At 40.4% G+C, this 26396-nt stretch overlaps 2 protein-coding genes across 5 annotated transcripts in view; both read left to right on the plus strand.

The window, feature by feature from the left end:
- sdk2b (sidekick cell adhesion molecule 2b) overlaps positions 1–3427 on the plus strand; it is a 272687-nt gene extending 269260 nt beyond the window's left edge. For 2 of the 4 annotated variants that reach the window (XM_038735898.1, XM_038735899.1), the window contains exons 45-46: positions 589–645; positions 1215–3427. In XM_038735898.1, the coding sequence (XP_038591826.1) occupies positions 589–645; positions 1215–1637 (480 nt within the window). In that variant the 3' untranslated portion in view covers positions 1638–3427. The remainder of the gene's footprint in view (positions 1–588; positions 646–1214) is intronic. The other 2 variants (XM_038735900.1, XM_038735901.1) reach the window with 1 other exon arrangement.
- Positions 3428–7456: 4029 nt separating this feature from the next.
- Positions 7457–23730, plus strand: cdc42ep4b (CDC42 effector protein (Rho GTPase binding) 4b). Its single transcript, XM_038735267.1, has 2 exons — positions 7457–7668; positions 21838–23730. Exon 2 carries the CDS (start codon positions 22027–22029, stop codon positions 23023–23025), a length of 999 nt encoding a protein of 332 aa, XP_038591195.1. The 5' UTR covers positions 7457–7668; positions 21838–22026; the 3' UTR covers positions 23026–23730.
- The last annotated feature ends 2666 nt before the right edge of the window (positions 23731–26396 follow it).

Raw genomic sequence — 26396 nt, forward strand, 5'->3', positions numbered from 1 at the left:
GAAAAGAATGGGCCTTCAAGTTGCTCCACTTTTCTAATGCATACTCCAAGCGACTTCTTTGGCAAAGTAGACTGCGCATTAGTTCATTGTGGCCAGCTGATTAATCTAAGGCTAGCTGGCCAATTGGCATCTTGCTTTCGTGGCAATTAGTTGACCATGATCAATCCCCACTGAGTGTTGGATGTCAACACTACTTTTTTGTTTGACACATGGAATGTTACTTGATATGAATACAAGAGTGTTTCTAGCCGAGCCTGCAGCAAGGTGGAGGGTCAGTGACAAGAATGTGCTGAGGGTTGCATTCATTTCTTTACAGATGGCCTGCATGGAATTCAAACTGATTTAAAGAATGAAGAAAAATGATTCTACTTCTCTCCCAATGAACTCCAAAAATCGCTTGTTTGAGAAAGCGCTGCACTACATATGTTGCTTTTTATTTTTAGCTTTTCACACAAATTTACACAGAATGGCACAAAGGATCTTTATATGTATAACATATCTATGATATTATCATCATCATGATTGGGCCATTTTAATCATTCTGTTATGGTGATGTACTGTAAACCCCATTGTTTTGTTCACCCATAGGAGGCGCTGGTGTTTTCATATGGGACAGGTGGCCTACATACACTTCCACTGCATTTGGTGAGGTTCCTGTGGCTGCCTGCTTTGAATGTTTGTAGCCTGATAGGTGACTGGTTCCAGTCGCTAGTCCCCATCCAATCTTCTCCCTCAGATTCCCATTCTAGGTTTTATGTGGCACACTGTGCTACACAACACCAAACCTCATCTTGCTGGCGTGGTGTGGATACAATGATTTTAGATCCTGAAGACATAGTTTGATCCAGTGACTGATTGGTTTAAATCCTGAAGATAAATTGACCTCTTGCCATCTTGTGTTGATGGTTCGTTTCCAGTGCACGCTTTCAGTAGCAAGTCATGCTTCCGTGATCATGCTTTGACCATTTTTGGTGTCCATGTGTTCTTGTGCTGTGTTGTAAATGTACATGTGTGTGCATGTGTGTGTTGTTTAGACAGGGATGATTGTGAATTAATGACTTTGCTAAAAAAAAAAAATAATTCAATAACTTCATGTTCATTTACATTTATAGCCTCTCTCGTATCACTTAACTTCTCCACATGGAAATACTGCTGAATCATTCTTTGCTAACCCCATAAATTAATGTCTCTTCATTATTTTCTTTCTCTCACAGGGCAGCGACAGCGAGTACGAGGTAGACCCTAACCGACAGAAGACCCACTCCTTCGTCAACCACTACATAAGCGACCCCACTTACTACAACTCCTGGCGCCGCCAACAAAAGGGTATATCCCGGGCACAGGCCTACAGCTACACTGAGTCCGAGTCGGGTGACCCGGACCACTGCGTCCCACCACCGCTGCCTCCTCTGCCTCCGCTGCCACCCCAGCTCAGTTCACCCAGTCCCCAGCCTCAGCAAGCCCAGGGCCAGCCCCAGGGCCAAGGCAGCCTGTTCAGGCCCAAAGGTAGCCGGACTCCCACCCCCTCCCAGCAGAGCTCCAACCCCCCCAGCCAGCACAGCACTCTCTACAGACCCCCCAGCAGCCTAGCCCCTGGCTCGCGGGCCCCAATTGCTGGTTTCTCCTCCTTTGTGTGAAAAATGCTGAAAAGGACATTTTCTGGAAATATCTACCCAACTTTTGTTGAAGGAGAACATAGCAACGTTCAGTCAACCCAATCAAGTCATTTACGCCTTTTGCCCTTTTTCATTACTTTTCTTTTTCTCTTTTTTCCCATGTTATTTTCCTTTAGTCAGCCTGGATACATGCAGAACAGCACTATTAGACTTTTTGGAAGAGTTTTTTTATTGTTTAATGCGTGGAAGTGTGCCAGTGACTTTGATTTCTTTCACTCTCACATCTATTCATGTTCATTTTGCTTTATGTACTATTTGCATGACTTTATTTCGGTCTTTTTTATGTTTCTTTTTATGAACACATTCAAATGGTAATCTCTTTGATTCTGTACAAAGTCACAAGCATCTTTGAAAACACACATACATATAAATAAATACAGTAAATATACTGTATACTTGTATAATAGATGTACCTAGAAGACGAAATCAAGTCAGTGCAGAGTCTGCATTGATGAAGACTAAATAACATTATGATGGAGCCATATTGTGGAAGTAAAAGGACAAGTGTTTGTCAGGACTGGCTGAACTGGATGTAAAAAAAAAAAAGAAAGAAAGTGATAAAAGACAGATGTGGAATTCATGCCATATCGAACACATTTTAATGTGTTGGCTGGGAGAGTTTTTATTGGACATTGCCGAAACAATCATACGTTTCCATGGAAACGGCTCTCTGGCCTATAGCACACAATTACATAGAAAAGTCGTACAACATTTGGCTATGGCGGGTCAGATGTCATTGGGTGTGCTGTGCCTGAAGGATCCTGAAGATATATGAAATGAGTGTATATCTGTTAAAGTGAAAGTGTTTAAGTCTTTCTGTGAGTGTGAATCAGTGGATCAAAGATGCCTTGATAGAGAAACACTTATTTATGACATCAGGCACCAATTGTTCCTGAACTGCTGACAGTGCCCTTGACGATGGCATCATAATGGCTGGCCTCGTGCTACGAGAGCCTTCTTTTAATCCTGATGGATGTGGGCTGTGAATTCATTTGCATACACAACCCATATTTTTTCACCCTTTGCTGGCTCACATGTACACAGCTTATCAGCCTCATTCTGCATATGTCTACTGAGATGCTTTGAAATCCAACCTAAGACTGTCCAAATTGTCTGATGTCGTTTGGGACATTTCACATGTGGGCATGGGTGTTGGTTCTGCTAAAATGGTAACAGTATGATTTTGATAAGAAACAAAAGTTGTTGTTTTTTTTCCTGCTTCCTTTCCTGTTGGTATGGTAACCCTTCTCTGTCACTGATCACTATTACGGGGCAGTGCTGGGCCTGTGCCATGAGATGATGTCATTGAATTCCCTCACCCCTTTCCCTTTCATGTAATCTACCACTCTGTACTATTCAGGTGTGCCTGTACTGTCCCACATGCTAATGCGTGTGTGCATGTGTATGTGTGTGTGTGTGTGATTACACTTCTTGTGCGCAAGCTTTACAAATCATTCACTGTGTGTCTGGTTATAAAGAGATTGTCCTGCAGCAACTGTAAACCTGCCTGGAGAAACGCCACAGAGGGCTGCACCATCCAGCCACCTGCCAGGCGAGCTCATAACGCTATAGTGAAGACTCAGTGGTGTGTTCCTAGTTTCCATAGATAAAAAAAATGGAAAAATATGTCATCTAATTATTTTATTTCTATGTGGGGTGATTTCATTGTACGCAACAAAAGCTTATCATGCAGAATCTGAATGAATATATGATCACAGTACATTTCTGAAATAAATTATTTTTGAATGTTAGCAGCTCTGGTACTCACTTGCAACTTGTACATGGGAGATGGGCAGAGAGGGGTAAAGAAAATTACACTTATTTAGTTACATTCAGACTGACAGTAGCCCTTAAAACGCAGTCTCCTCATTAATTTCAGTGCAACTTCAGCAAAAGAAAAGACTGTCTTCCTGAAGTCAACTTTTGCCCCAACCTGGCCTCTAAATGAGACAATGTAAACACAATTACTGTGGGGAATATAATTAAACCATGATACAACCTGATCATGTACAATACATCTGTCTAGTGTTGTGGTGGTGAAATCCGACACTGAACAAAGTCAAACATAGTAGGTATCTAAGGCGAGATGTTAATCTCTTGCGTCTAGCATACATTCAGCTTAAAGCTGGGGTAGGCTGTTTATTTCAGAAAAAAAACTAGTTAAATTGAGTTGAAATTTTCTTTACAGTCCGGCAGCAATCAAATGAAATGCTCTGAAGGTAGGGGGTGGGATTGGATAATTTCAAAATCTAGCTGTTTCTTGCTAGTCTCTCTAATGTTGACTACCCCACCTTTAACGAATTTCAGTCTTTTGCTGGTTTTAATTTTTTTGTTGAATTCATGAAATAAATATATATATATATATATATATATATAAATAAGTAAACACTGTAACATTAGAAGCATTTTATGGTCTTTGTAGTGCATGGCATTGTGTTCTCTCTGTTTACCTCATAATTGTTTAGACAGTAAAAAAATACTGCCATGAAACACTTCAAGAGTTGTAAAATCCTTCCTCAAATGAGTATACCACAGGAGAGTTCTTGTTTGGCGTCTGAACTGGTCTTCCTGGTTCTGAGTTCCTCTTATTGTTACCTATAACAACACACTTTTGACAAAGAGCCATTTTCAGTCTGAACGCTGCTTTCATTTGTATTTTTAGTGAACAGGTTAAATACTAAGGGTGTATTATGTCACAAAAAACACCTTACCTTTAATGACAAAAAACATCAAAAGAAAACAGTAACATGTCAAAATGTGCAAGTATATAAATGCTTTCTGTATAGCACATAGGTGAGTCTGTTGATGGCTAATTAGTTGATGAAATTCCACCTGACCAGGGCAGCAATAAATTGGTTCAGTCTAGATGATGTGAAATCCTATTATCTGGTTACAAATGTCCCCTCCTGACTTTTTCATCTTCCTCTGTGCTCCCCAAAACCACAATTCATTAGCTCATCATCTGCTCCTCGGTCTACTAAACTGGCTTAGTTGGCCCTTTAGACCCATCAGACTGCGCATAAAATCATACTTATATGTATTTAAGGCATAAGCAATGTGTTTTAATTTGAAGTAACTGAACTTAAACACACACTCTTGCATGACAGAAGCACATTTATAGTGTCAGAGGGTTTTAGATGCTAATTGGATCACAGTCAACTTGATCCAGGGCTAAACACATAGGCATGAGAAGAGAGGAGATTAGATGGGACAGAACAGGGAATTGGAGCGAGTGTGTCCAGAGCCTTAATCTCTTTTTTGAAAACACATGGGAAATTTCCCTCTGACAAAAGGATCACAGACAGGAGGTTGCCTATTTCACTTGCTGAAATGTTCATTTTCCTCTGTCTTTCTTTGTCTATCCCTCAGGAAATGAATGACAGAAAACAGTGAGCTGGTGGTCCCTGTTTTAAAAAAAAAGGAGCCCAACGTACTAAATAGCCCTGATGAGCTTTGAGAACCCACAGTTGGAATATTAAAGGATTCAGACAGAAGGTGTAGTTCAAAGGGGTTTGAAACCCTGCATTTAATTGCCTCATTTGTGAGCTTCACTGAGGGTGGTTTGGGGATTTGAAGAGGATATACTGGCAGTTGGAAAAAGGATACTAATTTGAGAAAGGGGACGTTCCCTGAGTGGGTTTCATGAATGCCTTTCTAATGTACTGTTTGGTGGATGCCTAAATTGGTTTCTGACTTTTATTATTTTATACATCATCATGGGAAAGAGCACAAAAATAACCATAGCCATTTTGGTCAGTCCCTTTGCCACAGCCAACCTCACTCATTCTTATTGCAGTTTGGATGGACACAGTTAGTTTCCACAGTGTGTGGAAGATGTACTTTGGGATCTGAGGCAACTGAACATTGTGACATAAATTGATGAAATTGTTGGATGAAGTCGTATTCGGTCACAATTATTTTATCCCATTAGTTTGTCCAGTTGACAGGTTTCCACTAGAAATGAGTTCCTTATGACCCAATTTCTTTTTGTAGCCTCTCCAGGCTGTATACATTATATAACATAACACAAAGACACACAAGGAAGCAATAATTGAATAAGGGGCCCGCTGCAGGGTAATGCACCAGCAAAGTTTTGTGTTCCTGCATACCCTCACTGACATTCTGAAGGACCCAAACAGGGCTTCCCATAAAACTCTGCACCACTTATTGGTAGATCATGTAATAACATAAGACCTGATGATATTTACAGGTGGGCAATTGTGGCTTTAACAGACAGGTGGGTGTCAGTGGTGTAACAAGAGTTCAAGTTAACACCTGAGGACCAGATGATGCTGTAACCACATAGGCAGAAGCTCATTTCTACATGGCCAGAATGTGTTATTCATCAAAGGTTGTAAATTTGCTTTTGTGTGTGTGAATTAAAGGCCATTTTTTATGTAATCTGGAAATTGTCAAAAGTAATTGGAGCAAAAGGCATTAAGTCCACCCTAATTACCTTCACGGTTATTATGAGTTATTAATATTATAAATCAATATGTCTGGACCTTTAATTATATAGCAATGGGCTACTTTGCTGTACATTTGCCCTAAGTGGAAAGAAAATTAATTCCTGCTGAATTTTATGGACTATGCTCAGGCTCACACCACACATAGAGTTTTTTTTTTTATAAATACACCATAGGCAGAATGCACTATTACAGTTATTATACTGCCCATGTAAAAGTTGTATGCATGAGACAGAGTGGGGTCGTAATTGTACGTAAGTTTTTTTTACCTTAAAATGTGTTGCCCACTTTTAGTGTCTCTAATCAAGTGTGTTCCTCTAATCAAATCTACTTTTTATCTAAGAAAGAAACCCACTGACCACAGTATACGAGATGGAAGCATACAAGTTCACTATTGCAGGTCTAGCAATTATTTGAGAAGATGGGGACTGGGTTCAAAGTGAATTGCTGTTCTCCTATCCCCACAGACAGGACTGGTGGTAAAGAAGATCAATGAGTCCTGCTGATGAACATTTGCTGGTTCAAATGCTTTTAAGTTAACTTCACAATATGAGAAATTCCTTTTAGAAAGCAAGTCTACAGGGGTTAAGGGAATAGTTCAGCCTTTTGGGAAATTGCTTTCTTGTCTGGAGGGTAAATATGAAGGCTAAAAGACAGCTATTTTAGCTTAGCACAACTGGGAATGGGGAAACAGCTAACCTGACTAAGTCCATGGCAACCAAATCAGCCTACCTGTGTGTTTAATTTGTTTACTTAAAGTGTCAACAACACAACACAACCAAGTTTTGGTTTTACAGGTTATATAGGCTATTATTTATTGGATGCATGCAGTAGCCTAACTTTCGGAGTCTCTGCTGGTTGTATGGCAACAAGGAAAGTTACTGTGACTGACCAAGAAATAGTTAGGAAACACAGATAATGTGTTAATAAGTGAACTTTAGAGGTGCTAGTAGGCAGATTGTGTTTCCTTTGGACAGAGCAAGGCTAGCTGTTTCCCCTCTTTCCAGTCTTTATGTTAAGCTAAGCTAGATAACCTTTATATTTATACCCAACAATCATGTGAGTCTTCTCATCTAACTAAGCAAAAAAGTGAATATGTGAATATCTATTCCTTTAATGTTTCACAGAACCGTTTGAAGATCTTATTTCATTGCCACTAACGTTAGTCCTGGACTGACTAACCCCACTAAGTTGAAGTTTTGCCTTTTGTTATGTTGTGTGAATAAATGGGGCTCTGTCTCTTTAAACCGCAGCAGGAGGTGGTGCTCTCTCTGGTGCTCTCCGCCGATTCAGGGGAGGGGAAGGGAGGGCCGCTTTGTGAGCAACACACAGACGCAAACTAAACGGACGCTGGCGCACCAACAAGCGGATTGTCCCGCAGTAGCTCTCCTGCTTCTCCTGCTGAGAAAACTAAACAGAACTAAACACAGAGGCTTCTCCTGTAGTTATGCTGCTCTCCTGTGTCTACAGAAAGTTGAGTGGAATATAACCTAAAACTTCCCCCATCACTCCGAACAGAAAGAAAGGTAAACATTTCTTCATGTGTGACTATTGTTGGGTGAGCCATAATGTGCGGTTGTATTAACGTTACACTTATTTAGGATAGTTCTGCGAGTGACGGCCTTTAGTAATTATCCGGTGTCCGGCTGTGTGTGTGATGTAGTTTTGCGAGTGTTTTGTGAGGTCAGAAAAAACGTAGGTTGTTGAAGTTAGGCCAACGGTGTGAAATCTGCATCTCATTTGAATGTAAAATCTGCTTGTGGACAATCTGCGCATCGAGGTCTGTCCACAGAGGGCTGTGTCTGTTGGACCGAAGACTAGAAAGATAAAGGCAAGCTTTGAAAAGTCACTGCTTCAGTTTAAATAAAATAATAAAACTGTGCTTTACAGTGTATTCTTTGTTTCCAAATACTCTTGGCTTGCTTTACCTGGATCCACATCTGTGTAACCTGGAAAAACTTTGCTTTTTGGTGTAGCACTAGATAGAATATGGTTTTTAACAATGCATTCAGTCTGGATCATGACCATAAAGTTGTGCAAAGCTCCTCAAACTTTTTTTTTTTATGTCAAGGGATCTCCAAATATAGAGGTGTGACCCGATTCCATTTTAGCACAGGGCACCCATTTTGCAAGAAATCCATCTTTTGTACAATTGATTATGAAATTACATGATTATGTGTTTTAGAGGAAGGCCAAAACCACAATCAGTTGATGAAATGAGTCACAAATGAACTATTCCACATTTAGGATCCCCATTAGGAGTCCCCAAAGGTACACAGACCTCACTAATAACTTACTGATTCAGTTTGTATACCATTAGTGGGAACTAGGTTGCAGAGTCTGATAAGTGTCCCAAATAACTGTTTTCTGCTACAGGACAGGATATGGTTTAATCCGAGCAGGCAGATGGATGAAGCATCACTTCTCTTTGCTGAGCATTATGTAACATTAATTCTCTGCTGTGGGAACACAAAACACAGAGAATCTGCTAAGAGCTTAACAAACTACACGGCTACTTTCGCTTCATTCCTCACTCCAAAATTTGTCCACCGTCCCACATCATTAGCGAGTTGTTCCTATTTGTGTTTACAGACCTGGCGCTTGCCTCTCATGGTCATCATGCCTGATGAACTGGGTAATTTGCTCTAGGAACGCCACCGTTGCTGTATACCTGCCCGGCCTCATTCATCATGCTCTGAGTGGAGGCTGTATAGTGTGTGTGCTTGACTTTAACTACACTGACCATAAAGTCCGCAGGCCCGTTTAATGAAATTCAGTTTGATTATTCCTTGCTTGTCGTTAGTAAACCGTCAGTCTGGACAAAAGTAGGAGGACATATTGACTAATGGTCTCGGTGTTGTATTTGTACAATGGTTGCCCTCTGACCTCGTCCTACACTCACACAAACACACAACCACACCCTAACAGCCACCCTAAAGTCCGTCAGTATTTGTCATTTTGCTTGATGAATCATTTACCAAAGACTGTATTGGAAGCTCTGTGATAAAGAGAAATGAGGCAACTGGGGGAAAAGTACGTAACTGTCCACCTAGAGGTTGACCACAGAGATTAACACCAGACTCTACCTGATCACTAAAGCAACACCTCTTGCTTTTCTGTGTCTTTTCTAGTGAGAAAAGTGGTGCATTATCACACACACTTCAGACCTTTCAGCTGCTCATTGTAAGGCTTCTCTAGAGCTGCCAGGCAGATATCTCTCCATCAAGATCTATTGTGTGTGCTGCAGAGTCAGAGGGGAGGGGAGCATCTGTGTGTGTCATCTCTGACTGTGCTTTTTTTTGCTATGGAGGCTATTTCAGTTTGCTCTGGATACTGCTGCTGCGTAGTGAGGAAGCTGGCTACCTGCCCGACTCTGACTGTGCTGAGGTCATTACAGTTTTATACTGGGAAGAGGGCGTGCAGCAGTGGGGGTTGGGGAGAGGCTCATGGAAACACTAACTTCAGGCAGTTTCACATGCAGTTAGATAAAGTAGAGGGCAACTTATTTAATTGTGAATCAACACAAAGTCAGTACTTTAGCTGTTTGTGTCTGGATTTCATGTTATGTCGAGGTTTAATGTATGGAGTATAAACTTCAAGAAATTCAAATGAGTTTACTGGAGTCAGATGGCCATAGGAAGTAAGTAGTAAATTGTTTGCAGTCTCAGTAATCCACCTGGAGACCGACTTGGAATGATGGGAAAATGTCTTGACATTTTGTCTTCTGCGTGGCTTAGTTGAAATTACATGGCCTGTACAAAAGGTCATATAGTTCGGAATAAAATCTGTTTTTGTGATTTGTCGTTAGCATGTTTTAAAAGGATTATGGTGTCTACAGAAACAGCACAAAGAGGGTAATTTGCCCAGAGTAAAAGGTCTTTTTTTTGTTGTGTATTTATAAATAAATAAATACGCTGTGAGGCAAATTCAAAATGACAGATGTGATAAGTATTGAAATATTATTACAAGCTCCGAACTTGTGGAAGCTTCCCAATTTCTGTGAAATATTAATCACTTCAAAGGTGACGGATGTGTCATTTTTTCAGCTGTTGATACTGTAAAGCATTGAGGCTTATGTTGAACTCCCTGCAGAGAGTTGTTTTATCTCAGACAATTACAGGATTCACCCAGCCTCAAAAGAAAGCAGCGAGGCCTTTGAAATTTAAAGACAAATCAGGCCAAGGACATTTGAGTTAATCTTTGAACAGACTTTATATGGAAGCAAAATTCAACAGCGCATCAATCTTCAGGGTTTTTGCCAAATATATTTAACTTTAAACAAGAGAAACAGATTAACCAGAAGTCCACCAATCAGTTGCTGTAAAACAGAGGTTTCCTTTTTAATTTTTTTAAAATCTTGTGGTTCCCAACCCTTGTGGCTTGTGGTCCCCTAAAACAAAACAATTTTTGGTAGGCTAAATGACAAGGTCAACCAAAAGTGATTTTTTTTTTAAAAATAAATTTTTCCAGTAATCCACATACTTTTTGTAAGAGTATATGAATTTCAAATGATCTCACTTAGGAATTACACAATTTAAGTGTGGTTCAAGAGGTCAAAACTGTGTTTTGGGCCAAACCCACAAAAAATCCATCAACATTCAAGATTTGGCACAAGGCTGTAACCCTGTCAGCAGTGAGAAACCTCAGCTGATTCAGTGACACCACAGGTCCTTTAGCATCCCATTTGACAACAATACTGTATCACGGCTGTTTGCAGGAAAAGCGGCCACTTTTTCTTTGGCGCATAAACCAGTTGGCCACCTTCGAGCCACAAAAATGAAACCAATGCTGAACTTCCTCAAATAAGCCACTTGAGGTTGGCTCCAAAAGCGAATTAATCCCTGTAATGTTAAAATACCTAACTTTACAGCAGAATTAAACATGTTTACAGCATGGTACAAAAACAGTTTTGGTCTCTATGGCTAATTTCTCCTCATAATTAAGGGCATGGCAGGTGGGTGTCATCACAGATTGTTAGCTGCAGCAACTCTCCACATGTTGGCCCGTTTTAGGATTACCTGGGAGTTAGACGCGTCAGGCACTGCTAAAATGGAGCCACCCACATTGAGCTTCACAATTGCTCTTCAGAAACCTATGGGTGGAATTATTTACCGGTGCGGTCTAATAACACTCCACACTGCAGTCATTTCACTCCCTTCTTGACAACACCAACAATTTGACTCCACACCTCCTAAACATGTGCTTGCAGGTGACATATTGTTTATAGCATATCATTGTCACTCTTGCAGCACCTGTTATTGTTTATGTCCTGAATTGTATTGTTAAAAGCTGTAAAACCAGTTTGGACAATTACCATGTCGGTGGTAAATGCAATTCCACTGAAGTCAAACCTGGTCAACTTGGTAGGTTGTTTATTGCATCCTCAGTACAAGAACACCACAAACCTGTCCAACTTACATCCTCTGGAATCCTAACCTATTACCGTACATGATCACACAAACATATTTTTGGAACATGTATCATACCTTTTGATTATGTGGAGATTTGGAAACCAGACTTTGAATGGTTCACAAGGATTGCAAGCCTCCTACAGCTTTCCCAAAAAAAAAAAATTATTCCCACAGCTTCAGGAATACCAAACACCCACAGTTAGTAATGCAGGCTTTTTATATGTTTGTAGTCTCCTAGCCAAAGCTGAGAACCTTAATGACATCACTAGGGTTATCTTTTAGACTCCTTCAGAGCCACAGAAGACACTTCGCAGTTGTTCAGTTGTACTCATAAAGAGTACACTGAATGTAAGTTTTAAAAATGTTTAAAGCTGTAGGAAGAATTCACTCCTTGCCTTAATCAAACTTGTTATAATAAGAGTTGTTCATGATAGGGACCCCATCTAATAAAATGATATCCTGATCAACAGTCATGAAACCAAAAAATGTTAGAACATGACTCCAGGTTTTCCCTTGGACATAAAAAGGCGCTTTCTTAGAAGGAAATTGTCTTAGGTTTTCTAAGCAACATAAATTGTTGTCTCCCCATGTAATTGATTTAATTATGACACCTTTTGTTGCACAGTTTGAAACTGATGATAACCCAGCACCTGATGTGTTTATTGTTATACATTTCTATTAAAATCTAACATCCAAGTGCAATCACTACTCCGTCAGCTCTGTCATCTGTTGCAGCACTAATGCTGTCTTCCACACAGTTAAGCATTAACTACATATGATTGCATTAGGTTTCCCTCCTCCACCCTTAGTCACTTACACAATAATGCCTTTAACAGCAGGTTGTGCAATATGTGTTGACTCGACAAGGACTGGGTCATATTGAAAACACACATTGCTGGTGGCGTGCAGCTGGCTATTGTGGTCCAGGCTTTGGCCTGTTTACAGTCCAGCGAATGCTCTTTGTTTTGCGGCTCTGTACGGACACAGAAACAGGTGGTTTCTCTCTCAAGCGTACTGAAAAGACAAAGGACGGCTGTTGGTGTAACTGTGATCTTCTCTGTACCCACTAGATGACAAATTCATGCCGGGAAAGTAGTTCAGGAGATGGGAACAGTGACGTGAACTATTAAAATCGTGGTTGTCTGATAATCCTGTGAGAATTGCTGGTTTCCTTATGAAAAAAGACTCACACAGTTTCCTGCCAGCAATCCAGTGATGTGAATGGAATGTGGTGAAAAGTTACAATGCCTTGATAGATAATCATCTCAGGCCTTTGTCTCTTTGTATAAAATGAATGTGAATCACTGTAAATAGTGGATATCGTTCATTTGGGTCACCTTTGATCGTGTGTGTGTGTGTGTGTCTGTGTCTGTGTCTGTGTCTGTGTTTGTACTTTTTTCATGCGTGTGGTTTGGGTGTGCCAAAAGGGTTTGGTTCCCGTCTTCCTGTGTACTACTTTGTTTTTTGTTCTGTCTTCTCTGTTGTAGTTGTGACAATGCTGGTTCCTCAGTTACAGAGAAAGAGTTTGTCTGACACAGTGTGTTTGATTGTTTTAGTCTTTGAGCAATATGTTTGTGACTCAGGGAGAGGCCAAGTCACTGATGACCCTTGAAACTATTTACAGCGGTTTGGGCGCGAGCCGTTGGTGGACTTCAAACTCCGTGTTCAGCTCGCATAAACACATTAACACACACATAGTTCATGCACACATAAACACAACCACAACAGGGTATCTTTATGTGCTTCCCTAATGAAAATGTCATGCTTTCAGACGTTAAGTTTCACTGAAATCAAAGTAGTTGCTTGATTGCCAAATCAAAGTAGTGTGCCAAATGTGAAAGCTATCTTTAAGTAAACCAAATCAAAGACAGATGGATTGCAGTAAGATGACACTGATGATACTTCAAAAGACTTTCTTGACATAATCAGGTGGTGATTCCCGAAAGCTCTCAGGATTTGGAACATCATCTGGCCAACAGATGAAGAACCATGTATTATATGATGTTAAGTTGTGACTTATTATGTCTGATGTAATCAGCTCTCCATACCTTTTAGTGTTTTGTTTTGTAGGGAAAAGACTGAATACAGAGCCCAAGATGACATCTTCAAATTGCGTGTTTTATTGCTACACTGCAACATCCACATAAAAATAAACATTTCAGAAGCTGTCAACAGAGACTGTTTGATATGTTTGTTTATAAATGACTTAATTATCAACAGTTATTAATTGACTAACTGTGTCTGTGCACTAGTGTTACAGCTTATTTGACTTGAATGAATAGCTGCCGTGCTCATATCTAGCCCATATAAGATGATAGCATGCACACTGATGAACTGTGTCTCAGTGAGCTGAGCTGCTGAAATGTAATCACTCCTTGTGTGCTGAGCTGGACATTCTTAAAGAGTCACTTTAGGAAGAACTTACACGCTCACTCACGGCGAGCATGTATGCCCTCCTCACACACCGCACTAACGGGATCACAGTGGATCTAGGTAAATCACGCAAGGATGCAATTACGTTAACAATGTGCCTAACGAGGGCAGGAGCGCCAGTCTTTATTGCCGCCCTGGTCTGGGATTTTTCAGCTTGTCAACTGCTGTGAATTGCTATTATCTGGCTGGAGTGGCCGTGTTTGTCAGCCTGTGTGTTCTTTGACAGCAAGTGTGTTTGTTGTGTGCCGTTGGTGTCATTAAAGTTAACACCATGGGGGTTTATTAACTCATCTTGTCAGTCGGGCTCTGTGCCTGAGGCCTTTTATAGCTGGTTTGTGTGTTTGACTTCAGTGGGGATAAAAAAAAAAAAAAAAAAAAAGAAAAGGCCAAGAGCCGTTGTCAGAAAACGGTCACTAATCTTACAGTCACACTGAGAAGGCCTCCAGCTGATTTCACCAGTGTGTGTGTGTGTGTGTGTGTGTCCTAAGTCTAAAGATCGCTTCACTGCCATTGCCTTATCTTTTGGGTGATTTGGCATGTTCCATTTCCCCGTGGTTCCATTCTGAGTAACTTGTTAGTGCTTCTGACCCCTCTTCCTTTGGAGAAATATCAGCCAATATGGCCAGCAATTTATTTGAACTTATTAACAATACTGGAAGCCAACTGTGACATTGGCATCCTGGCTGTAACAGAGCATTTTGTATTCCCTCTTTGTCTTTTTTAGTATAATCCTCAGTAGAAATTCTGCTTTGTTTTGTCGTCCAGCAACTATTGGACGGTTAATTCAACCACTTGGCTCAGATCCTGGCTCTGGTACCAGGCATGAATGCTGTCTATTTGTCAGAGACTGATGGGGCAGATTTCAGTGATTAATTAGACGTGTACTCTCATGTGCACATACTCACACACAGTACAGCACAATGCCTCCACTGTAGGCGTAATGAGGATTTGGGTACATTTCATGCAGGACACGGCGAAAGAACGTCTGTCACAGTGCTGGCATGACTGAGTGAATCCAATGTGGTGACACCCTCACCACCCCTTTTAGGGTGTGTTTCTCTTCAGTGCCTCCATCTGTGCTTTTCATTTATGTAAAAGTCCCTACGGTGTTGTTGCTTCACATAGGGAATGTTGTGCCCCTTCACATTTTTAATAAGGATATTATTCATACATTGAGACAAGGGGCATTTCCTCCCCCTAAAAAAACTGTCAGAAGATGTGTTTTGTTCAATGGCTTATTTTATTATCATGGGAAACATGTTCATTATCTGTGCCTTTTGGTTTTTAGCAAAGCTTCTCCTTTTCTCTCTCTGGCTGGAGCACAGCATGGCAGCCCTCCCTATATCTGACCAAAGGCTTTGTCCAACTATGCTGGAGTAACAGCTTTATGAAAGGCCGGCTTCACTAGAAACAGAGAGCAATCATTTGGAAACATGTCTTCTGCTTCTGGATATCAGGATTTAGAGAAAAAAAATTAAATCCTTCAACATCAGATGATTGCATTATTGGGTGTGCTGGGCTCACAAGAGGAGCTTCTGCAACACACCAAAGGCAAAAGAAGAAGGGATTTTGAAGTCAGACAGAGGAGGGCTGGCTGGTGGGGCATTGGTAGGCTGGTTTGCTTGTGTTTTTTTTTTAAGTGGATGGGTGGGTTGTGTTTCTTATCCTGAGCTCCTGTCACACAGTGCAGAGGGCCGGCTCAGACATGCTGGTTTTATTTGCTCACGTTGAACACGCTGCCCTTAATCCTCCTGTGGTTTTATTTCTGCCTGTGCGGCATTGGGGCTCTGGAGGCTGATACACAACAGTTTATACATGGACACACAGACAAACGCGTACAGAAGGCCTGTAGTACTTGGGCAGCAGTCCTGTTTATGTAGGTATATTTTCCTGGCCCAGCTGTTTGAAGCTGGTCTCCCAAAGCCTTTTTACATGAACTTGATTAGTTGGCCACGTTGTCAGTTTTCTATTCTATTTGTATAATATTTGCACAGTTGCTCATGTTTCTGTATCTAGTCAAATTATATGAAAGCCTTGATGATCCATAGTGACTAGAACCTGCTAATATGCAGTGCATAATCGTGACAACAAGTAGTCATGATATAAACTTTATTTTTACACATGTACCCTCAAATGATGTTATTTTATGCATGTTTACATACTGAGGATAAAGCGATATTCTCGTGTAACTCCTTAAGGCTTTAGTGCAGAGTTTAATTTAATAGCATCCGTGTGTTGTGTCAGGACAGGTCTGTTGACAGTGAACATTTTCCTAATTAAGGTATTAAACGGGCCCTGAGGAGATTTCATTTTCATCAAATAAGAGATTTGTTTACCTTTAACTTTTCTCACCAAACCTATCCTAACTGTTCATCCTTAGGGTCTAATAAACATGTTGCATTTCTACCTCCAAACATTTTCAAAGGCTTTTTTTTTTTTTTTTTAAGAATTTGACAAAAAAAAAATCATAACTCAAGAAGCTTTCAACCACAGCTGACATCTTCCTTTGCGGAATATAATGAAACTATATATTAATAATTAAATATAATATACTCCACTGAGGAGGACTATGAGTTGTGTTTGGAGATGCTGGAAAAAGCTAGTAAGTTGACCTTGATTTAAGACTTCCAATGGCAATTTTAATACTGAATTTAAAAACAAAACAAAAAGCGCCTGCATCTGCTTGCTGTCTTCTCCTTTTCCCCTCCTCTTTAACTGCTGCATTGGTGGAACAAATAATACAAACACTAAACGTGGTCTACAAAGGGACTTAAGATGAAAACTATAACTAGCATATTTACAATAATGAAAATTAATATGCACTGTCCATGAGAAGTAAATGGAAAATAAAATCACTACTGGCCAAAAACACAACAACTTATTTAAGCGCAAATAATTTATCAACTAGCAAAACAAAGCTGGTCATGGTGACTATAATGGGACGTTTTGCAGCTCTCAAACCCCGAGGACATTTCAGTAGCCTGTCATTTTAAAAGTATTGTGGTATTTTTTTTTTTATCATTTGTCTCTTACCTGTTGGTGCTTACCATTTCCTCATCAATTCCATGCTGTGGGAGTTTTGATTAACTGACTACAGAGCACGCCAGGTGGGTTTGTACGCATAGGATCTATATACAGTGGGCTCATACCTTCTAATAGATCAGGTTACACCTGTGTCAAATAGATATGTCTCTCGACACATAGCTGAGGTGGCCATGCACATCCTTTTGTCTGTGTCTGTTAGAAATATTTCTGACATTTGTCATGCAGGGTTAGCCTTAGGGCTGTCTGTCTACATGTAAAGTTGGACAGGAAGAACTGGTTCCTTCTGTAGCATGCATTATTACATCAGAACAAAGTATAGTTTACTGCATCAGTGGTATGTATCAGAACAGGTCAGCAGCACGCAACTGTAGATCGCAATCATAAAAATTGTCTTCTGTTACTGTATCAGTCACACATGTTATACCTCCTTCCGACTCACTTTTTCAGTGTGTTACACGAAGCAATACCAAATTTGTATGCTTCATAAACTGTATTTCTTCATAATTTATCTTGGCAGAGAATTAAGGACAATAAGTAGACATTGGACTGAAGGGAACTTTGAGGCGCATGAATAAACACAGTGAGGTGATATGGAGGCTTTGCTAATGAGCTCAGACCAAGGCTACATAGTGTGAGGCAGAATCAGATTCATACATAGTTGATGAGGTCTCTTAATTCTCTCATTTCTAGCACATTTCTAGCATTTTAACAATATTTTTGTATTTATCTTAGTACATTTATAAAACAGTTTTTGTGCACTGACATTGGGACTGGAAGAAAAATGTAAATTAAGATACAATAAATCAATTTCTAAATCATATATAGAAGTGTGTGTACTACTTATGCTACTGATAAACAGATTGGATCCATGTTGTTATTTAAGTGCTTTCGACGCTGTCAGCCTCCTCTCCCCCCGTGGGAATCAGATCTTTGGGCTGGAGGTTGTGGGCCTCACAAAGTAGGTGCAAATGAATTCTTTGTTAGAGTTAAGAACTTTCCATTCTTATGCAGCTCCATTGATTAATTGATTAACAATGTCATAGATGGCGTTGGTTGACTCGTATACATTTGCATATCAATGTTACCGACAATAGGACTGAACAATAGAGGAGATTCTGGCTAGTTCAAGGGTAACCAGCAGAGGTTTTCTTACTGCTCAGACAGCAGAGTCTCTGTGTTAAGCAAAATCACAACAACTGAGGACTTAAAGCAAGATAAGCAAGAGTTTGGGGTAAAAATACACACACTTTATAGGCTGCTATTTAGTTGTTTAGTTGATGTTTGAAGTCATAGCAAAATATGAGCTGAGAGTTCGTTTTACATGATTATTTATAGTTACTGGTCACTGATACATAAGCATTGTCATTGTTAGATTCCCCTTTTAATATTCTATAGAAATCAAACAAGCAACCAAAGCCTCTTTCCCTTGTACAAGAGTGAGACTGAATGTTGGTGTGCATGGTGGTTGTTATGATGTCATTCTGCGAGCATCAGAGACTGCCAGCGACATACTCTTAATCATTCATGGCCCTGTCACCACTTGTCTCAGTTTGAGCTGGAGTCATGTGGCACTTTGAGTGCTCATGGCTGTTACATAAAGGCTTCGCCACCGGCTGGCACAAGGACTGAGGCAATAACAAACAATGATACATCTTTGGGCATATTTAGTGCTCTAACACAAACACTTACTGTTGTGTATAATGGTAGCTATGACCTGTTTGTCTGTTTTGCTCCAAAAAGAGTGATGAAATGGAATATTGCCCCCAACTAAATTGAGAACATGTTTGGTGTGGGAAGTACAGGTCAGACTGGAATCCCTAGTCACAAAGTTGACTTCGTTACAGTATGTGAGCAAACACACAGCTACTACTAAATGTTTTTCTATCTGTCTAGACGCTGAAGTGAAAGAAAGGTTAAGTGGAATAGTATACTCAGACTGTTCTCTACAAAGATAGCGAAAAATAGTAATAATATTGACATGAAAGGGGTAAAAGTCCAAAATGTTGAGTTATGAGATAGTCACATGAAGATTGGAAACCACTGAAGCCAAAAGCATATTTCCACTCTGCTTGACAGTTCAACATCCCCTCTACAATTGAGTAAATCTACAAATGACCCAAATATGAAAGAAAAAAGGAGCCCAAAAATTAAATGTGTTTCTGTATGGTTAATTTCTCTAGTGGTAAGAATTTTGATAATAACTAATAACATAAACATTGAATGACATGTTCCTTTATAAGATTGCACACTATGTAAATATGATTAGCATTTAGCATTTTCTATTATTTAGAATAAGGTTTGTATTTAAATATATGTAGCTTTAAATATATATAACCAGCTACAGTTACATTAATATGGTAAAAGCATAGATAGGTTTCCCAAAACAACTAAAAATTAAATGCGTAAAGCTTTTTTCTTTATGTGATGTGTTTGACAAAATGTTCTCTGGAATGTTATTTTGAAACAGTGGAATCCATGACACTGCCAATCTTCTTGATTTGCCATTTAAAAAGTACCGAAAGGCTAGAATTGAATATGACAAGACGTCCTGCAGGCTGTACTTTATCTTTTGTCATGCCCACAATAATGGGGGCTTGATGGTCCTGGGGGAGGGGGGTTAAAACCATTCCTAATCAAACACCAAAGGGGCCCCAAAAGACATAAAACGGGCCATTTCCTAGAATGCCTTAAGGTGTGTGGTTTGCACCTTTTGATATTTGAGAACCCACTGACATTTTATGTTAAGGTTGAATGTCTTCGAATGACAAGGCACATCAAAAGCATTCCCATTCAGCTATAGCACTGGGGAGATTGTCTTATTGCCCTGCATGTGGCCACCAGGAAGTGCTAATCCATCTGAATGAACTGATCTCTCCATGTAGGGGATAAAATCTCTCTCTCTCTGTCTCCGGCCGGCTTAGAGACAGGAAGCTTGCTTGGTAGCTGCTCTGCTGTTGCCATAGAGAAATACAAAACTATGGGCAGCAGGGAGGAACATATCAGTTGATGAGCTGTCTGTGTGTCACACATTCAGCAGCTTTTGTGCAGCAGATACTACGTAATTGGCTCATGCACAAGGCATGAAGTAATAAAGGTTTTAGCTAATGATAGATCATACTGTATTAATATATCCACTATGAGTCTGCTCAGAGGGACTTTATTGGCATTTGTTTGCTCAGTGCTATAATCTTATAATTTGGCATCCAGTTGCTGTTTGAATAGCTTTCATAACATTAAGCCCATTCCAGTAGTCACATAAGGGTGTGAACTTGAACTCAAATGGCTTTTACAATAGAACTTGAAAATAAGCTTTTCAAGTACTATTGTTAATGCATTTGCTATTTGTTATGTATTTTTTCTTTCTATTCTTTCTATCTTTAGTTGTTGGGACAATGCATCTCCCCCATTAGCACCACCAGAACTGCTGATGAAATCTTGAATTAAGTTGTTGAATATAGAAGATAAAACCTGGATAGAGTTCAGCTCTCTTTGGAAATGATCTTTCTTTTGAAACAAGAAAAAAACTGCACCAGCTTTTATCATCTATCAAACCCCCCTCTGTTCCCTCTAGTGCTACAGTTGCCTTTCCAATTGAATGGGTTCTTGTCAAAGATGCAAATGTTTTCATGGGTGACGTTGTTTTCGAATATTGTTGAGTGAAGCCCCCATTCATTCACAGCAGGGACACGCATACAGGCCTAGAGCGTGGGCTTTAGCTCCAGTTTGAAAAGACTGAGAATGATGGGATTGCTGTCTGGCTAAAACAATTGAAGCCCTTGTTAATGTCAGTAACACATGGGGCTAGTGGACTGCAGCTAGCGCATAAGTGGGTGTTTGTTTTAAGATCATGTTTCAAGGCTGAGTCATTAGTGACTTAAGGACAGTTTGCTTATTGAGTCGAAGATAATCGGTACAGGATCAAAGTGACCTGCGTTAAATCAAGAGCACTTGGCCATAACAAGAGCTGATGTATTAAAAATGTACTAGGAATTGCCCATTGATGTGTGTTAAGTGAAAAACAGATAAAATGAGGCAATGATAAACGGAACCAAATATTCTGTTGGAGGTGCTAAAATGTCAAAATCAAGGTTAAAGAGACAAAGACCAAAATCAAGAGAAAAACACAGCGCTAGCAATGGAAACATTAAAGGGTTAGAACAGACTGTAGCAGATGTGGACGTTCTGATCTGTGCTGTAACTTGGATTGACTTGCTGAAGAAATGCTGTTCCACTTTTTTTTCTTTTTCATTCTTTTATTCCTGCCAGCTTGAGCTACTCCTGCTCCCAGTATCCTGTGTTTTGCTGATTATGTAACAGTCAGGGGCCTGAATGGGAACTAAAGCACAGCATTGACAGTGGACACTGCATCTACTTGAAAAATTGATTGCGACAGCAGCATATTAAGAGTTATAGAAAGAACTAAAAATGTGCAAGAAGAATTGTACACATTTGAATGGGAACTTATTTTGCCATGGTCAACTTCACTGCGGGTATTATTACAGGTTTTACATGAAGTGAAGATGCTATGAACTTTGTACCAGAAAGTCATTACATAACACCCAACTAAGGCTTCATTAGGAAGCTCTGGCAACAAAAGTTTCCATACTTGATGACTTCATGGGTGATGAGAAATGAATAGATTTAGCACTTTAGAGAAGCGTTTAAAGTGGTCTTTCAGATTTCCATCTGAATAAAATTGTGTCTGTTATTAATTGCATGTTTCCACATTGCCTGCCAAGGTGCACAGCTAGATTTGGTTTACATAAGTACTGATGTGGCTTTAATGGTCTCTGTTCTTCTTCATAGGCTGATCCAACGGTAAGATGAAACCAGAGCTGGAAGACCAGAATGGCTGCCCACATTAAACACCTGGAATTATACTTTCTTTGACAAGATCTCACACAATTGCCAAATAATTCTGGAAGGAACAGTCCTGAACTCATACAGACCCAAGTTTAATTTCTTTCTGTGGATTGTAAGTAAGAGACTACCATCATGCCTATTCTCAAACAGTTAGTGAACAACTCTAACCAGTCGAAGCGGCGGTCTCGGGCTGACCTTACCGCAGAGATGATCAGTGCTCCATTGGGGGACTTCCGCCACACCATGCACGTTGGCAGGGGAGGAGATGCCTTTGGGGACACTTCATTTCTTTGTACCCGATCAGGGGAACCTCCCAAGGAGCCGGAAACAAAGCAAGTTTCCCCAGGTCCCAAACCTGGGCTGCTGTCCCGCACCTTCAGAAGCAGCAAGCGCTCTCAGTCAGTAAACCGGGGGGACAAATACAATATGATGGGGCCTACTGGGGGTTCATCCAACTTTGTGAAAAACGCCATATCCCTTCCTTACCTAAACGATGAGGATACTAATAGAGGACACCAATTGCCAAAGAGCGTTTCCTCAAGCCCCATGAAGAAGCTGACGGAGATTGAAAGCAAGCCAGTAAATGGTGCAGCAGCAATGGCGACATTGGATGCGGAGTTCGACGAGCATAATTTCGGCGAACTTACAGATTTGCCTCCATCCATGCCTAAGGGAGGCGGAATGAGGCACGCAGAGTCCATGATGTCCTTCCACATTGACTTGGGGCCCTCCATGCTCGGGGATATCCTGAGCGTGATGGAAAAGAAAGGCTGCGAGGAAGATGACCTTGGTTACGAGGAAGGCAAGGGTAGCGAGGGACGTTCGTCGCCCTCCTTCATTCCCCACATAGATGATGATGATGTGGAGGAGCAGGCCCCTGAAAGACCACCTCGCAGCATGTACCAGCACAAGGCCATGGTGGATCCCTACACCCTTGAGATACACACCAGCAATAACTACCACAACCTGGATAGCTGCTCTGTTTCCAGCTCTAGCTCAGCCACTGAGGAGAAACCTCAATACCACATCCATGACGGTGATACGGACAGTGCAAAGTACAGTTCGCCTCGTGGGGAGGATGACCAAGATTTCACCTTCATGGATGAGGATGATGATGAGATTCGAGTGTAGACTAAACTGGGATCACTGCTCCTGAACAGTCTTGAAGGACACTAATGGAGAAGACCATGCCTTGGGAGGTTAAATAAAGCTGTGAAAGACAGGAGAAGGATTTAGAGGCTCTTAAGCTTCTTGTAGATCAATCTAATCTCTATACACTTTGTTCAACATCATAAATGAAAACCAATTAAGCCTTATTCACTTTGCTGTATCAAAGAGATGTGAGCCGAGTGCAGACAGACTGACTCACAAAGTTGAACTCTTGAAAGGTTTGGGTTCATTGATTGTTGCAGAGGTTTGCAACATCAACCTATGAACTCATTGTTATTGGGAAATTCTCCACTTTCAAATAATACTAGCAACCCTGTCCTGTGCATTAATGAAGAAGAAAAAACAGCAATCCATTGGTTGTGAACATCACATTCGTTTTAGGGAGTCAAGGGTGACCACAAGGTTAGAGAACTGTAACCCATCTGTAACCCATCACATGAATGTCACATGTGGAGTGTGAGGTAAACAGAAGGATATGCAAGGTCACAAACTACAGGAAGAGGGAAAGAGCAAGAAGTGAAACTCAGGCCCCATCCTCATTACTCCGTTTTAGTTTACAAACGGAGAACTAAAATGAATACGATCTCCGTCCACACCAGCGTTTTCGCTGCGTTTTGGAGTTGATCTCCGTCTACATTAAAACGACTGAAAACGCACAGCTAGGACCCGTTCAGGTACACTGGGTATGCGCTTGCCAGTGTAAACATGAAGCAGATGGTCTGTTCTGTAGTTACAGAAGATTTGGCGAAAGAATAAATAAATACAGAAGAAGTATCAGACCAGTTTTTTTTTATTGCATGGATCAATAACGAGCTAGGACTGCTACTGAATGTAACACGGGAGTGTGGCGGCGGAAAACAGACTGGGCGGCGTGCACAGTACAAGTGTAGGCAGATAAGTGTTATTTGCACGTTACATAATATTTTAATAACAATACAACGTCAAAAACCCAGTCAGTAGCATTGTGTTTCTGCTGTGCAAGACCCAATCAGAGAGCTGAGCGTGAGCGGCTGCGTCATTGTTTTAAAGTCCTCCGTTTTGGCCCGTCTTCACTAAAACGCAAAACGGGGTTGGCAGCGTTTCCAAACTTCTCCATTTTAGGTCTTCGTTTTCGTCTGGACGGGAGGTGCAAACGTAGCAAAAGGTATCAGTTTTAATTTGAAAATGCAGTAGTGTGGATGGGGCCTCAGATAGCTTTGTTATCTCTGTGCGTGGGAGAGACCATAGGGCTTTATTTGCCAATGACAGTGTTTTTGTATAGACACTAAATAGATAAAGTAGTTGTTACTTTTGTCCCACGTCTGACTTAAAGGGTTTATTTCTGCTATTTTTTTACTTGTATTTTATGTACATATAGTATCTGGAAGTTGGTCTGCTGTTGTTGATCCTGTTTGAGTGTTTGAGTTTGGTAGTTTATCATTTTTCCCCCATCTCTGTTTGGAAAAGTCTTAATTCTGTAAATTCACAGAAAGCTGTGGTATTTATTCATAAATTTTCATAAGGGATGGGTGCACTGCTAGCGCTTAAAGGTTTTGATATTGGGTTTTTCTGATAAGTTTAATTTCTTACAAAAACTTGTTAATGGTACTACAGAGTGAGCCAGCTTCTTTCCGCAGAGGTTTGCAACATGGCACTTAATTAAATGACTCAATTAGACATACTATTGTCTAAGTCAGAGGATTTTCAGAGTGGGAGGTGAGCTCCAAAATGTTTCGTGGGAGGCTCAATGAAAAAGTTATCACCTAATTATTTAAAAAGAGATATAAAATAGCCTAAATGTGTGTGATTTGGTTTTTCCCACTTTCCCAGAGACAAATAAATGCCTTATGACAGACTTGTATTACATAATTGGTGTAGTCTGAAGTGATGTTAAACAGCAATATTAGGCTATCTTGGCTTAATTCTGTCTATGTCATCAAATAACATAATCATGTTTCCTTAGGCATCCAGGACTTAAGCGAAACTAACCAAATAAACTAAGAGGAGGGCACCTTTTTCCAAGCTTTGTTTGAGGGCCCACAGTCTCAGACTTTGAAAACCCCTGGTTTTAGTCTTGTCGCTCCTGCAATCAGTGTCATGGTAAGGCCGTATTAGTTGACAATGACTTTCGTATGTGTTCTGTACTTTTTTAAAACAACAGGACAGAAGTGGTGATTGTGGCTAATTATGTGTATTTCTGTGTTGTCATATCCGATTCCACATGATTCCACGGAAGTTAATAGGATTAGCAGGTCAGCAGAGGGACATGAAATAAGTTTCAAAGAGAGAGGAAAAACGGTTAATATAATAGTTATGGCTCTATCTAAAACACATCTCATTGTGTTCAGGCTTGTCCCTAAGGGCAGAGAAAGGATGTCAAAACGTACAGTGTTGTTAGAGCTCAGCTACTTAATAAATAGGTATCAGGTATGTCGCGGGACAGTGAGAGTGGCAGATATTTCCCAAACTGGCCCCACAAGTGATTATATTCTCCTCCTCTACACAACCCAAATCATACAGAAGGAACAGATGATTAAATCAACCAATCATCTGGCCTTTCCCAGTCTACTCATTAAATGTGCTGGATTATTGGCTCCCAACCAGCTGGAGCTGCTCCAGGAACAGCAGGGTCAGGAACAGACAGGTGGGCTGTTTCTCTATGGCGTTTTTGTGTTTAGTTGGTTTGCTGGCTCACTCAGTAGGCTCCTCCAGGTTACCTTCGGTCATAAATAAGGCAGAAAGAGGTGGACTTTCCATTCTGGTATCCATGATTAATGTTTGACCTTTTTTGATGTTGTATTAGAAAACTAATTGCCACATTTGACAAATGGGAGCTTTGAATTTCCTGTTGTGGCATTGAAGCAGGGGTGTGTACATAGAAACGGAATGCTGTGCCATTCTGCCTTGGGTTATTGTAATGTTTTGGAACCATGTCTACATGAACAGGTTGCAAGAAGTTCTGAAATTAAAAGCAATCTGGAGGAAATTGCCAAGTATGTTCTAACTATATTATTGGGTAATGTTAGCAGGATGTTGGATTTTGTTTATTTTTTACTTATGTTTAGATGCAGTATGAGTTAGACCTCTTTCATTTTGATGTAAATGGGCCAAATTTTAAGATGTTCTATTGATCTCTTGTGAAATATGTGGTCTTTAGATTGAGCAGCTCCTTCATGTGCATCACCAAGAAATGGACACTTTAAACAAGAACAAAAACACTCCTTATCTGCTGTTGTTTTAATCAAGTAATGTAAATGTATTTTGTGCCATCGATGATTACAGTAAACAATCTTTTTGTTATCAGCAGTGTGACTATGTGGTAATAGCGTGAGAACCAGAATAATGTTAGTGGC

This window comes from Micropterus salmoides, unplaced genomic scaffold (genome assembly GCF_014851395.1).
Source record: "Micropterus salmoides isolate LMB-PRFRI ecotype aquatic unplaced genomic scaffold, ASM1485139v1 Ms_hic_scaffold_21, whole genome shotgun sequence".
NCBI classification, from domain to species: domain Eukaryota; kingdom Metazoa; phylum Chordata; class Actinopteri; order Centrarchiformes; family Centrarchidae; genus Micropterus; species Micropterus salmoides.

What these genes read in the sequence shown, in the direction of transcription:
- cdc42ep4b (XM_038735267.1), top strand. Translation starts at nt 22,027, where the DNA reads ATGCCTATTCTCAAACAGTTAGTGAACAACTCTAACCAGTCGAAGCGG.